The 15,411-nt window shown below is 40.3% G+C and overlaps 2 protein-coding genes across 20 annotated transcripts in view; one reads left to right on the top strand and one right to left on the bottom strand.

The window, feature by feature from the left end:
• Window positions 1-15,411, top strand: part of LOC126853621 (protein unc-80 homolog) — a 129,354-nt gene that overhangs the window by 36,506 nt on the left and 77,437 nt on the right. The window lies entirely within an intron of this gene.
• The window catches only part of LOC126853682 (CUGBP Elav-like family member 4), a 567,269-nt gene continuing 561,360 nt past the window's right edge, over window positions 9,503-15,411 (bottom strand). For 12 of the 19 annotated variants that reach the window (XM_050599657.1, XM_050599660.1, XM_050599658.1 and 9 more), the window contains one exon: window positions 13,465-14,179. In XM_050599657.1, the coding sequence (XP_050455614.1) occupies window positions 13,809-14,179 (371 nt within the window). In that variant the 3' untranslated portion in view covers window positions 13,465-13,808. Of the gene's footprint in view, window positions 11,910-12,104; window positions 12,290-13,464; window positions 14,180-15,411 lie in introns of those variants that run through there. The other 7 variants (XM_050599664.1, XM_050599666.1, XM_050599670.1 and 4 more) reach the window with 3 other exon arrangements.

The raw sequence follows: 15,411 nt of genomic DNA, 5'->3' as shown, positions 1-15,411 counted from the left end.
TCCGTTCTTCAGCAACGGGCAACTGTCGTTGGTTCGCCTATTTACGGAGAGTTATTTAACAAGTATAGTATTCGCAACAGTATATATAACATCTCTCAAGTAAACAGCAAAAGCGCACCGTTACGAGAAATGCGAGAAACTATAGATAAGTCAATGTATAAATAAATACGACCGGTATAAATATAATCAGGCAAATAAAATAATCGTGACAAATAATCACTGTACTAAGTACGATTTCACTAAACGTTTCATTCGACTAGAAACATCTTTGGGATTCGATAGAGAATAAATCGCGCGACAGTAATACGGCATCTTTCGAGGATAGAGATGCGTTTATTAAAATCGTGGGATCACAGCGTTGCGGCATGCATTAGCATCGATCGTGGGAATTCTCAACGAGTGGAGAGTGCGCGTATCATATGCGGGCGTTCGGGTCACCGAAATGCCGACCAGCGCCGTTCGAGACTGCAATGAAAAATTAAGAGCGAGATTCCAAGGAGAATAAAGCGTCTCGCGATTTTGCTTTGATTTTCCGTCAGATACAAGAATTTATTTTTCACGTGACTCATCGTTGTTTATATCAGGTTCTCGAAATTTAAAAGATTGTATTCGTGTAGTATGATTTTTTTGTAGTCATATATCGATTTCATCATTCTTCTAGATTATATCTTGTACTAAAATTATCATAAAAAAAAATGAAGATTTATTTAATCGCAGTTAGCGCCGACCGACATCAATGCATTCCATCAATGCAATGATTTTCCCGCGATCTGTCAATAATGATCGATTACTGTCAAATTTTCGGGGGAGGAAAAATGTAAACCGTTGATTCGGAAATTTTGATCAGAGTATCATGACAAAAGCGTGCCACTTTATTTCGTCAGCAGTTCACACGTTATCACGCCGGCATCTCGTGCGAAAGAGCCACTTGTTAGCCAACTGTTGCACTCTGAGCAAGCGCCGAAGTGATGCATTGTAATTTCCACGATCCCGGTCCGACTCTGTTTTCAGTCTTGCTCCTCGAATTATAAAGAAAAATTCCGATTGTGATCGAGTTGAAATCGTAATTTTATTCCGCACATGCGTGTATATTATATCGGTGTAATTAAACCAAAAGAAATTAAAAAAGAAATCGACGATAAATTACGTAATGATTGTATCGTGTCGAGAGAGAAAATATGAAAACGTTCGAATGTTCGTCAATGCTTCGAAGTATATCGATCAACGGGACGATGTTATTTCGCTGTTTCGCGCACACGAAACGCATGTTGTGTGTTTAGAGCGAAGAATTTGGAAGAATTAATGTTGGCACAATTGTTTTCACCCTCACGCTAATCGAAACGAGACCTCGAACGAGAAGCCGAACTAATTATTAAAAAAGCATTCTACTCTCGCAAGTGTCATTGGCATAAATCCGGGGACGCTGAACGCTCCTAATAATTAAAAAATGTTATCCTTATCATTATCCGCAATTAAGTCAAGTGCGCACAAAGAAAAAGTGCCTTCCCCGAGAATCTCGACTCTAAGTTTTTTCATGATACGCAACCTCCCACGGTTATCTATTATCCTCCGACGTATGCGTTCGCATAACAACGGACATCCGGTGGAGATATAAGTGATATACATTAGCATCGGCGACCTTGGATTTGATCTTCTGATTTCGGCTCTGATTTAAGATTCATGAAAAGTGTGATAAATAAATATACTGATAAACAAATATATTTTTAGAGAATTTCAATTCTCTCTCTCGAGATCCGTCTACGCGTTCACCGGATCTCCGATAACTGCTGCGTGCACACGCAATGAAAATGCGGACGCGGCGCGCTACGGAACATTGCACAAGGATTTTAGAATTAGAACGAGACGAATATATCTCCTTATATCGATCGACGGGAATTTTCCGGGACAAGCCGGCTTTCGCGAGCGCGACGACGACTCGAGGCTTCATCACTCGCGTTCCGCGTTCGCTTCCCTCTTCTAGATCCGTCGTAACTCGAGTGTCTTTCTTTATCATTCACGCGTGACCGTCGACAAGAACTTTCTATGCCCTCCCACGTGCTCTCAATATAAATTTAATTTTAGAGTCGACTTTCAATCATATTATTTATATATGTATATATATATATTATATTATGTACTATATATATAATATATATGTTAAACTATCTTGATCTTACGCACTACGAGATTAGAGTTAAAAACTTGTCTTTTGGCGATTAATTATTTAAAATATGTTCTGTTTGCAAGAGTAACTTTTTAATGTCATGTTCCTCGCTCACTGTCATATTTTCCGCTTCCTTTCATTCTGACACGCATCCATCCCCATACATACGCATCTAGTTGCTCTCTTTCTCTATATTTCCGCGCTGTATCGTTCTGTCACCCTTTCATGCTTGTTTCTTTCTTACCAGATCCTTTCGACTCAGCACGTACTGTATTCAAAAATGCTATTTGTACACATATGTGTATATATATATATATATATATATATATATATATATATACACATACGATGTATATGTATTTCTAGAATGACGCTTTTAGCGTTGTGTGACTTGTGTGACATGTGTAAATTCTGTCCCTGGTACAGGTGATTATACATAGTGCGTTTACCCTTAATAAATACGCGTTAGCGATAATCATAATATAACCATTATAAGTATATCTCCATTCTCTTATAAGTTTAAGATGGCTCGCTATATAAAACTATGCTATACGCGATTTTTTTTTCTCTTAAACTGCTATCCAGCGTCTCGTAAAAGCTAAACGTACCACAAGCCCTACTTGCGTTCTTACAATTAGTTACGCGTAACCTCGCTTAACATCCGTAGTTTCTTCTCTTCTCGATGCGTTTCTATATATCTTCTAACGTAAGATTTACAAACGATTTGTTACGATCGATTCGTGACGTGATCTTAGATGTGTGGTCTTTTGACAGATCATCGTGCCGTCAAGATCGCTCAATCCATAAACTGTCAAACAAGATTTAAGATAAAAAAAAAAATATGGAACTTATCCTTTTGACTAGAATTATGAAATATCATTGTATTTAACACAATTAACAAACTTTGACTCTTGCACATTGTTACATATAGTCATTCATTTTATAAATCTGTGTTAAAAATTAAAATACTATAACTTTTCATCGCGGCTGATCTTGATTAATTTCATCGATTCTTTGTCTTCTCGCGTCGTTCTTATTCTTATTAAACGTGAGAAAAAAAATGAGAAAAAAAGATCTCGTTCAATCTCGACGCCACGAATCGATGTTTTGTATTGTGTATTATATTCTATTCTAACACTCGTACTTTAGGACGTCGTTATAACTTATCGCGCGTCTGCAAAGTATTGATAATATTTTGATCGCGATGCTGCCAAACTCACGCGAATATTTAACTTAGATTCAAGAATAATCAAGCTCAAAAATAATCGAAGAGCTTGCAAAAATATTCCAAATATGCGGAAAGATTCCGCAAAATAATTTGAAAAATTATTAATGAGATTCGATAGTCTTCTTTGTAATCTTGTATTGTGTGTTTTATAATCTTTAAGAGAAATATAAATTACAGGAGGAGATTTTCTTCAAGAATCTGTTATCGTTTCAAAGAATATAATCTTGTTTTTCTCTTACGTACGCTATGGTTTCAACTCTTTGTTAAATTTGTCAAAGTAATACTATTAGAATAATTTTCTAAAAAAAAAATAATAATAAATAACATTAATATGTATTTATATGCTTCCGTATCATTATAGAAACATTATAGAAGCAAGCTTTGAGCGAAATAATACGTATATACATACGTACTTTGAATACAGCTGATCGAAATTCATAGCAAAGAGATGATAAAAGATAACTCCCAATCACTCAATTCCTCGCAAACGCGAGGAATGAAAAGAGCAAAAATCACCTGCTCCATTTTTCTCAATGACAGCGTACCGTATATAAACCGTATGCAAATATAAACCGGACTGGATTTCCTATTTGCTGTTGCGAAAAAGGACACGCGATCATTTAACGAACGCAGTCACGAGCGTCTCTTATTCGCTTTGCCGTACGAAAGGAAAGATTCTTTGGTAATCGAAAACGTGCTATACAGAATTTCAGCGCACTACGTTAAGCTCGTTATACGTGGAGTTTCTAGTATATATGTATATATGTATTCTACGATATATAGATTTGCCTCCCCGTTATTAAAGTTCTTCACTCGCATCGTAACCGCGACGCAGAGAAACCCCGTTCTCTCCCGCGCGCTCGTCATCTCGCGTGTCGTTGGTCCAAGACGGGCTCGTGTTTTTTTTGTTTTTTTTTGTTTTTTTTCAAAGTGGGAGGGAAAAGCGCAAGAGAATGAGGAAGGAAACCGTGCCTTCGAGAGGAAACACACACTTCGCTGTTAATCCGGATTGAGTAACTCCTGCCTAAACTGATCTCTCGCGTATCGCACGGCATAACTAGGAAACGCACTGTTCTTTGGGATGAGAAGAGGAACGATTGGTCCCGGGTGATCGATCGAAGTATGGCCGGGTAGAGAGAAGCACGGGATGATATGACACGAATCTCTCGTGATACGCGATTTCGCGATGACACGGCGAAGAAAACTCGAACGGCCGGCTTTAAATCGCGGGTACAAAATTTCATTAAAAAAAAAAAAAAAACGAAAAAAAAGAATGAAAAGAAGAAAAAATGCGGAACATTAGTCGCTGACATCGTGTAGAAACGTGTAAGCTTAACCTGAAGAAATTGACATCGATCGTTCGCGTGCTGAAGGGTAGGTAACCCAGTCGCGATGTGCTGTCGCGACTTGTTGCATCCTGGTTTCGCGTTCTTTGTTTAACGGGGATACGCGCGCTACCGGGGGTGGCGAGGAAGCGATCGCGACGTCGAAGCGAGATAGACAGGAGGAGCGGACGGCGAGAAGAGAGATTGACGCGGGAAGGAAGGAAGAACGAGTGTGGTTGTGTTCACTCATTATATTTCGGGCCCGGTGAACTTGTCCCCCGTAAAAAAGCAAAACTCCCGTCAACAATACGCGATGCAAGAAGAGGGCTCGCTCAGGACCGGCTCCTTTTCTAAACCGTGACGATGAAAATTCCACTCCCGAATCCGCGGGTCTCTAACAGTCGCGCTTAAAGTCTACGACACACATTTAATTTATTTTACTCGTATATGTAAGAAGTAATACGATTAATAGCGGCTTTAGTCAAGTGTTTCAGCCTCGCTCATTTCGTGTCTCTATTTTTACGACTTGTAGTGTGGTTCTTTTGTAGTTTGGCGCGCGTGTGATTACTTCTCGGTGTATGCATGCGTATAAATCTATGTGTACGTGTTCGTGCTTGTTGTTATATATGTGTGTACGTGAAGATGTATTTATTTCTCGTTAAATTCACTTTTTTACAAGTTATGCAAATAATTGCAAAAAACATACCCTGTTTCCTAGTATCACCGACACCACGGCTATCACGGATCGCGTCGCGGCGCGCGTGACTTGATTCCAATTTACGTTCTACGTCTAATTGGGACTTGGTAACAACGCGACGTAGCGGTGTTGTGAGGGTTGATTGGTTTTTTTTTGGCTGTTATTTGTGTGTGACTACGGTGGCGGGTGCTGCTTGGCGGCTGTCGTTCCCTTCTCTCGAACTTAAGAGAGAGCATGGAGTTCTCGGTCTTCCCTTATCGTGTCTTCTCGCGCGTACATACAACGGCCGGGGGCGAAACCGCGAACGTCGACGTTCGCGCGGCCTTTCCGCGGCCTTTGGCAAGAGAATCGCTGCACAATTTAATTAGGAAATAGCACGTGAACGCGGATCCGATCGCGCGCTCATCGCTCGTTCGTGGAACACCGCCCGAGATCGATAAACGTTCGTGACAACAACGCGCGCCGATCAATCGAATTCGCGACAAATTCCAGACTTGAGACATGATAAATTACGCTAACAAAATATAAGGACAGCAGAGAAAATAAGAATGCAATTTCGGAGAAATCATCTAGAACGCAAATTTATTTATGCTACTTATATGTCAGAGTTTGACAAAAAGAGTTGAGCCTCTCATTCGTCTTGTTTCATACAAATTATACTTGCTTTCTAGTTGACCGCTCTTGAGACCATTTTATTGTACATTAATACGAAGCATTATTTACTTCTCATATTTTATTCTTATACTTTATCATGTCTCTCTTCGCTCGAAGTCTGACCAGGTTCATTTGTGAAAACCGTGAATCAATTTGCATAAATGTACGTACAAATTGTCTGTAATATCAATCTTCATTTGGCAATCATATGACCGACAATCTTCGTTTTGCAAACGCAAGTGTATTCACACGTCACACGGTGGATCGAGAACCTTGAATCGATACAAAGTCGTGAATTTGATTCTCGAACGCGGTGTATCCTGACGCTTGGGATTTTGCGCGAGCACGTCGCTTCCCAGAATTCGGAACATTTAATTGCGAGCATCGAATTCGTCTCAGCATTACAATCACGTGTCATGTAAAAATAAATTCAAAGCTGATCCTCACAGATTACTGTATATTATCATATTATTATTTCTCCTTAGAGCTAAGAATATCATTTTATTTATCCCCCTTAAGTCTCACTTACTCCATTAGCAAGATGCACACTACTACTTCGGTTGTAGCAAAAACTTTGTTTGGATAAAATAGTTGTATTTTTTTGGTTTGTTTACAATCGTCGTTACCTTCGTATTTATATATTTATATATGTATATTATTTATATATATATATATATATATATATATATATATATATATATGTATATTTTTATAAGTATTTATCGCGTTATCTATTATGGTATTTATTAGGGTAGGTTGTGTTCCTTGATATTCGCTATTAGTATTGTTAGATTTTAAAAAGCTTAGATCGTAGTGATATTATCAATTGGTGCTTGCGTAGAAGCATCTTTTCGTATGTGTACATGTGTATGTCGCTCAAGGAATGTCGCTCGCAATGGTATGTGAGGATGTATATACACATACATATATGTATAATGTATGTATGTATATATATGTATATATGTATGTGTATATTGTATGTACAGTGAGAAAGAGAATTGTGCGATGTGCGCACATTGTGTATGTGTGTGTGTGTGTGTGTGTGTGTGTGTGTGTGTGTGTGTGTGTGTGTGTGTGTGTGTATCTATACGTTTTCATGTTAGCGATCTGGCATCACTTTTTATCTCAATTTCTACCTTTGGGCGTCCGCTCCGCGTCGTATCGCTCTGCGATTTCTTTCAAGTGGACTTTGTCGAGTCTGTCGCTCGAGGGTAATCTCATTTCTCTCTTTCTCTCCATCTCTCATTCCCTGAAATTTGCACGTCCCACGAGAGCGAAGAACGCGTGCGAATAATTCAACGGGAGAATCGACCATCCGCGATCTACACATCTCGTGCGAGATGTTCGCGTAGTAAAGAGCATCCGATAGAATCGGATATCCTCGCCGTATCGAAAATCGATAGCGCGAAAGAGAACGTATCTCGGATCCCCGTTACCATGAGACGCGGCAAAGATTTTCCTTACCGAACCATCACTCAATTTCCGCGCCGTCTCTTGACGATTTAACCGTAAAATAAACGCGATCCACAGTTGAAAGAAAACGTGGCAAGTTCGCTGTTTGAGGGCGAGCCTGCGCTACTCTCGCGTGATTACGGTCTCGATGGGGAATCACCCGGAGGGATGGAAACCGTCAGACTCAATCTACGTTGTCGGATCGACGTACCTATCCGCGGACAAGGAGAATCGTAGAGGAGCGTCTAATCCGTTTCGATCCATTCATCTCGTAATTGTATTTGGCGCACTTGCATTACACAGAACCCGTGCACGTATGCCGGAGAACACCGACGATCATCTGCGAGAAGCGAGATGTCCATTCGCGGAATGGATGATCCCATCATGTGACGCATGCATCCTGTAATGGATACATCCTGCGAGTGTGCAAAGATTGTTAGTGCACGAACAGCGGTTTCTAATTATGTTTACACGCGCGCTTGTACACGGAGAATTCGCATCTCCGTATGTGTACGTACGCGGCTTCCACAAGCAACGGCAATTTTCCATTAATTGACAAGTCGGATGTTAGATATTTCACGAAAAAATTTTTTCTAATAAAATTGTACGGTTTTCTTTTGTGAAACAAAAAAAATAATTTTATTATTCTATATTATATATTTTTTTTAAATTTTATCGGAGGAGTTTGACAGAGAAAAATGTTTATGAATGATTAATAAGAACGTGACTGTTCGCTTTTTACTTTGCATCCGTGCACGAGTGTAGTGTACGACGCGCGACAGAGAATTATCTACAACCTTGCTGATAATATCGCGATGAACTTTCGCACATCCTATAAATATCCGCGAGTCTCCTGTCGTTGAGACAACTACGTCCGACGTCGTTAATAGCTTCCCCCTTTTTTTCCTTACATATGTATATTATATAAATTTAATCTTCTAAAAATGACAAGAATATATGCGTATATTTATGTTATCGCGTAATTATCGTATAAGTTATGTATATGTACCATAAATAATCGTTACCGTTATTATACTATTCCTTTATCTTTGTCATTTTAGTGTTATTTGGTTTATCATTATATATATATATATATATATATGTATATTAATATTATATATCGTCACATTCGCGCGTCGGTAACCAGCATCTCCTTTTTTTTTCAAGCGCTTCTCTCTCCGTCGTATAATTAGCCTCGTACGCACACACGTGTGCACGCGCGATTACACTCGCGCACGTGCGCAAGCCACGTACACTGGGTGTTCGTTAATTACGCACATGTGCCGCGTGAACATGCATACCGCGTGCGTCGCACGTCCGGACGAGCAACAAATTCGCGGAGCGGATTGTAAAACGAGAAAATTTTTGCTCGTCCAAAAATGAAGGTACAATATGTATATATATTTATGTGTGTGGGGGTGTGTGTGTGTGTGTGTGTGTGTGTGTGTGTGTGTGTGTGTGTGTGTGTGTGTGTGTATATATAGATGTTTGTGTATAACGTAATATATAAACGTAAAGTAGCCGTGGCAGCGCGACGCGTCAAGCAATTTCGCGTCTCACTAAACCCGCCCTCTTCCCGTTTCCCTCCGCATGTGTGTCTCCGCGTAATAATTTATTAGACGTTGATTTACCTAAAACTAGAATAATTTACTAAGTTTCTAGTTCCTTTCAATCCCGATACGTATACACGCACGTACACGCGTTACGTATGTGTGTGTATGTGCGTACGCATATATATATTATATATATATATATTTCATATTTATAATATTTATATTTATATATATATTTATATATATATACTTCCTCTTTTCTCAATAATTCATATTTATATATTTATATATGTATATATATATGTCAGTTGTGTTGGTACTTTGGTTGATTATTTCCGCTAGATCAGAGTTTTCCTCTCCGCTTCATCGCTCCTATCGTCTACCCTATGCGTATTTTATATATTCTGTTTCATCCCCTATTCCTTCCACCCACCCCCTTCCCCCTCCACTCCTCTTCCATTCGCGCACAAATCGCCCGAGACGCTCTGCGTATCCGACCGGGCATCGCACGCGAAATGTTCAAAAAAAAGTTTTGTCTATTTCAGTCACAGGAATTCCATATGAACACGCACGATTGATCGATAGGCGTACCGAACCTGCCAACCTCGGCAGCGGTCCTTTCCATCCGCGAAAAATATGCTCGACATTCTTGGCATCGCCATTACAAGTCCCGGCCGCAAGGCTCTCACTATCGAGAGAGTGAAAACGTAAATCCAATTATGAAAATCATTGCACAGTAAATTAATTTGTTGCGATCCGTTCATAACTCAATTTTTTACACTTCTAGAGTCGAACGTAAAAGAATATTCTTCTAGTTTGTTTCTCTTCTAGTATCGCAGAGATGATAAGCGTTTTTAGGACAGATATTGCATTTTACGCAATGTAACTATATTATATTGTTCGCTCTCTTTGGTTTTTTCTCTTTTCTTTTATATCTATTTCACCTCCCTCCCCTTCCCCCATTTTCTCCTACTTCCGCGCGATAACAGAAGAATTAGCATCATTGTACAATTATAATATGCTGTCAGAACAACGTCGAAACTTAAAGAGGACCGTCGTTGGCAACATCGTCATCGTCTGGACAATCACAGCCTGCCTGACATTTCTCGGGCGATGCTTAACCGTTCGGGCAAGATCAACCCGTCGATCATCGATCCCGTAGATCGGATCGAATCGCGAAATCGATCGCGGGACAGGCGGGTCGATCGCGATCGCTCCCCCGCACGCGATTTCTCTCCTCGATGTTCGCGCGCACGAACCATAACGGAATAGATTATACTTTCGGCCGGAAATTCGCGCGTCACTTACTTAGCAATAATTATAATGATAATCACCGTAATCATAGTAGTAATAAGTGCTATTAGTCAGGAAGGACGAGAACGCCGTGCGAACGCGCGCGATTTCGAAGGAGAGACTTCATCTCCTCCTCGATATGACGCGGCACGGCGTGCACGAACTCCTCTTCATTCTCTCTTTCTCTCTCTCTCTCTCTCTCTCTCTCTCTCTCTCTCTCTCTCTACCTGCAGTATATAAAATCTATAGCGCGCCATACATGTTAATAAATCTTAAATATTAAGGAGAACCGATATTCGGCGGGGATGTCGGACCGGCGCTGAGCCCATGTTCGCCGCTTGATTCTCTGCTTTTTTTTTCATTTTTTTTTTGTCTTTTTCTTTTTTTTTCAAAGTGTTCAAACGCGTTTCGTCAGACGAGCACCCTGTATAGCATATGATTGACATGTGTCTTTTTGGGAGAGAGATATCGATCTCGTCCGCGCCTTCGGGACGAGCCTGCGTTTTATTTTACTTTCGTCAGTCTCGCGCGGGGATTATTATCTGTCCCGCCGTCAAGGATGACGCCGCGCGGGATCTTCATCTTCGCGATGGCTACATCGTTCGCTTCGTGCGGTACAAAAGATTTGTTAGGCTCTCGTGCCGGTGATCGCTGAGCTGTTCCGTTTAGCTGACGTACGCAGAATGGATCCGGTACGATCGAATCCTTATTGAGAATCGATCAGTCCGAATGTACAATTCTAATTTTTCTTTCTGACAAATGCACACACGACGCGTACGATCGCGCATCGTCGAACTGGCAACGAACACGACGAGAGTCCTACAGGCGTTTTTTCGACGGGATATTTCGCGATAGCTATTGTCGGTTTTGATCGTCTCTATACACGACGTCGTGCGTTAAGTGTAATACGATGCGTCACCATATCGGGACGACAAGTTCGGCCTGGACCTCCGGTGTTTCCGGCACGTCTCTCCGAGAGGATGATCGGATCCTCGAAATGTTCCGCTGCACGCTTATTCGCAATCGCGCCCTCGAGCTCGAACGTAATCTCTCACCTGGCAGTAGGAGACAGAGGCTAAACTCGCGGAGGATCCAAAAGAAACATGCAGATTCGAAATGGAAACTGGTGAAAGGGAGAAAGGGGAAAGCCAATGTTGTCTAACGACGAAGCGTTCCGGTTATCCGAGCATCCGGGAAATGTTATCTCAGCGTGCCTCGTCCTCCTCTTCTCGTCTTCACCTCTCTCTCTCTCTCTCTCTCTCTCTCTCTCTCTCTCTCTCTCTCTCTCTCTCTCTCTCTCTCTCTCTCTCGGACTGGGTTCAGCGCAGAACATCCTTCATCGCTTCAACCTCTTCTTCGCCGCCGCCGCGCAAACTTCAACGTCGTTGAAGCCGTTGTCCTACTGACCTCTAAATCTTTTACCCTCTAATGAATTAACTAGCTAGTATACTAAGTTGTTACGGTGGAGAGCGTTGTAACGGTGATTCAAACTCATCACTCCTGATCGTCGAGCATCCATCGAGTTCACGTTCTCGTACGACATCTGCAATTTAGAGTGACAATATCATGTAATTTATGGAATTTGCATATAATAAATTGTGATTCATCACAATTATTAATTAATAGTATTATTGTTTAAGAAAAATTATAAACAACATAACGTCAACGCTATTTTAAAATTAGTAATATTGAAAAAGAAAAAATCTGACATATCTTTTCGTGACAAAAAAAAACTTACTCTGTAAGTTATAACGTAGGGCGCGACCCGTCCAGATTTTCTAGGCTAGGACGTGGGTTAGTATGGCCGGCTGGCGTCCTTGGGCCTCTTTAACTGGACTTTTAATCGTTTCATCCCTATCTGGAAGCCGTTCATCGCCTGGATTGCTGTTTGCGCGCTCGCTGGATTATCGAACGACACGAAACCTGAAAATACCGAACATTGAATCCTGTGACATGTATAACAAATTTTTTTCCATTCGTTAAAAAAATCTTTGTTTATTATACAAAAGATACAATCATTTATTAATATATATATATATACACAGTTGCAAGAAAAGAGAGTTGCTAAATGTCTATAGTAGCAGTTATAAAATTGACATAAATATGTTAACTGTAATTGATGACAGTTTAATAAATTAGACAGTGTAACAAATGGAATGAAATAATATTTGTTTCAACATGATTTCGTCGTAATTACATCCTGTTATTCGTTTTAGAAAATATCTTCCTATAATGTGCTTAAAAATCCTCTTTATATCAACATAATTATTTATTGTAACTATTTGACTACTTGGCGACGATAATCTAGATGAATCAGATCTTCCGCGAAGAGTAAAAAGTTTTCGCGTCCGTTGGATATTACTCAAGGTATATCGGAAAAGCAGGTACGCGATAACGAAGACTCTCGGCAGAAACATTCCCGAAAGATCGTCACGAGTTTCTTGGTTTAAGCCAATTTTATCCATTAGCGTCGATCTCATTTTAGTTTCGTCTTCATGGCGGTCTAAATCGCCTGACCAGGCCTTTCGTCTTTCGTCCAGCCACGGTTCACTCTGCTCCGCAAATTACTTTTACTTCAGGATCGAGGGACACGGAAGGAGTTTGTCGTCAAGCTATATCCGAGCTTTCGCATCGCTCGGTATACTTTACAACCCACGTAAAAGAAAATTTTCCTTCAATTTCCTTGATTATAATTACATAATTATTCAACGAGACAGAAACTGTCAAAAAGAAAGAAAAGAAAAAAAAAATTTGAATTAATCGTGGCAGGCGGTACGCTTCAAAATGATGAAAACTTCCGCATATTTTTCCATCATGGGCATAATTATACGCACGACGGGGATAAAAAAAAGGATGAATAATATCAAATGCGGACATAATGACACGTTGTTGCGAATCTATGCTATCTTCTTTTTACACTGAATGACGAGGCTCTGAAACAGAAAAAGACAAATACACACGGGCGGAATATATGAATTCGCTCGCGTGGGGATATACGCGGACGTAGATCAAGGAATGGACGCGAATGGAATCGTCCAATTATCCGTATCCTCTCGGATACGATTAATCAAAGGAACGCCGGCGGCTTTTATCCGCATTCTCTGTTTCGGTCCTCTCTGTACGGTCCCCCAAAAAGAACTGCGCGGTTTGATTCTGCCGGTTCCATTGAAACGGCATTCATATTCAGTCTGCCTGGTCTGTCCGTTAATACGGACGAATTAAATTTCCATGATTAATCTACCACTGATTGGAAACGTGTAGAGTCATTTAGAGCACTGTAGCATATGTGACTGATTGAAAGTCATAATAATAATCACAGACATATCGCGTGCGCAGTCTGTGTCGTGATCATATTTTTACACAGTCATGTTTCAGCATAAAAATGTTTTATACATTTTTTACGAGAAAAATATAAATATATATACATGCACTATAAATATTATTATTTGCTATAATTTTTGTCGTAATTAAAATTATACGATAAAAAGCGATGAGATATATTAAAATTTTGCGTATCCGCTATGCGCATCGTTGTTTCACCAAACAGTTGACATCCTTCTGCCTTTGCGTAGAAGCTATCAAGGATCGATCGCATATCGAAGCGGATGTATATAATAACTCTGAATCTTGTTCGCGATACCGCCGCACACTTACCGAAGCATTTACTCTGGTTGGTCGCCCGGTCGATGAAGACTTTGGATGAGATGACGTTGCCAAAGGGGAGGAACATCTGCATGAGCTCGCCGTCACCGAACTCCTGGGGCAGGTGGTAGATGAACAGGTTGCAGCCCTCGGGTCCTGAGATAGAGCATCCTACCATATAAATCAGAGCACATCTAAACATCTAAACTTGAAGTATAATACTCAAGTTAGAATGTTAGTTCTGGATGAGTTCTGTTCTTCGTAAATATAAATGATTCCGCGCGATACGAGAGCTTCAACCCGTCAGAGAGATCGCTAACGGATGTTGCTTTTCTCTCTGATTACTTTTTTTCATCTGGAGTCTTTTCTTTTTTTTTTTGATGAATGAAGATGAATCTGCGGTTGACTCTTGACGATTTTTCTCTCGTCCGTCCGAGTGCGAAAATGATGATGATATAATATGATTTTGTTTCACGCAAATGACGCGAAGTGACATGAACATGAGTCAAGCGAAAAGTTTAACATACTGCGAGTGAATGACAGAAAAATGATGTGAAAATGATCAAAAGTTGAGAACGAATGATTAGAAAAAGCCACGAGGATTATCTCGCTCGTGACTATTGATAGAAATCTCGCGATTCAAATAACGTTGAGTATTTATACTTTCAAATATACACACACACAACACACACTAGGATTTACAACACAATGACGATGGATGAGATAATGGATGCTGAGATGAGTGAATGGATATGGGCGTGGTGACGATGATAGTGATACCACTGATTACGATGGTGCGATACTCCCGTATTTTCGCCAGACACGATAATCCGTCGTTTTATCTCCTCTATATGAGCATTCTAAGTGATCCAAATGTGCCGTCATCCTACGCGGAAACTCTCTCCTTTACTAAATTATATCATATATATTTGAAAGGAGGTTGCGATACAACATTAACTGATATATGAATTATTCTTGAGAGCTTACATCAAGATCTGAGCTTCAAAATTACGTTACATTTTGTACTCCCATGTATGTTATTCTTAATTAGATTTTTGCATATCAATTATCTCGTGATATCCTACCGTGGCTCAAGTAAGGCTTTCTTTCCACTTCCGGTGTTAAAATGGCAAAGACATCGAGGTTTAATTTAAGAGAAGAGAAAATGCCGAAAGTAGAGAAACGAGGAGAGGGAAGACTACTCGAACAACGGCAGTCCAAATAAGGATTTAGCTAATTTCACTGAACTTTATAACTCCGACGTCAATTAGCGGCGATTATGACCGTGGAAACTTCTGCTCTCAGCTGCTCAGAGCATCTCTTCGACTAACGGACGCATTTAAGTAATGAGATGGTTGCCACTCAACTTTTAGGATGCTACTCATCGCGACTTATTCACCTTT

Source organism: Cataglyphis hispanica, chromosome 12 (genome assembly GCF_021464435.1).
Source record: "Cataglyphis hispanica isolate Lineage 1 chromosome 12, ULB_Chis1_1.0, whole genome shotgun sequence".
Classification (NCBI taxonomy): domain Eukaryota; kingdom Metazoa; phylum Arthropoda; class Insecta; order Hymenoptera; family Formicidae; genus Cataglyphis; species Cataglyphis hispanica.
This window is presented reverse-complemented; position numbering and strand designations above follow the sequence as displayed.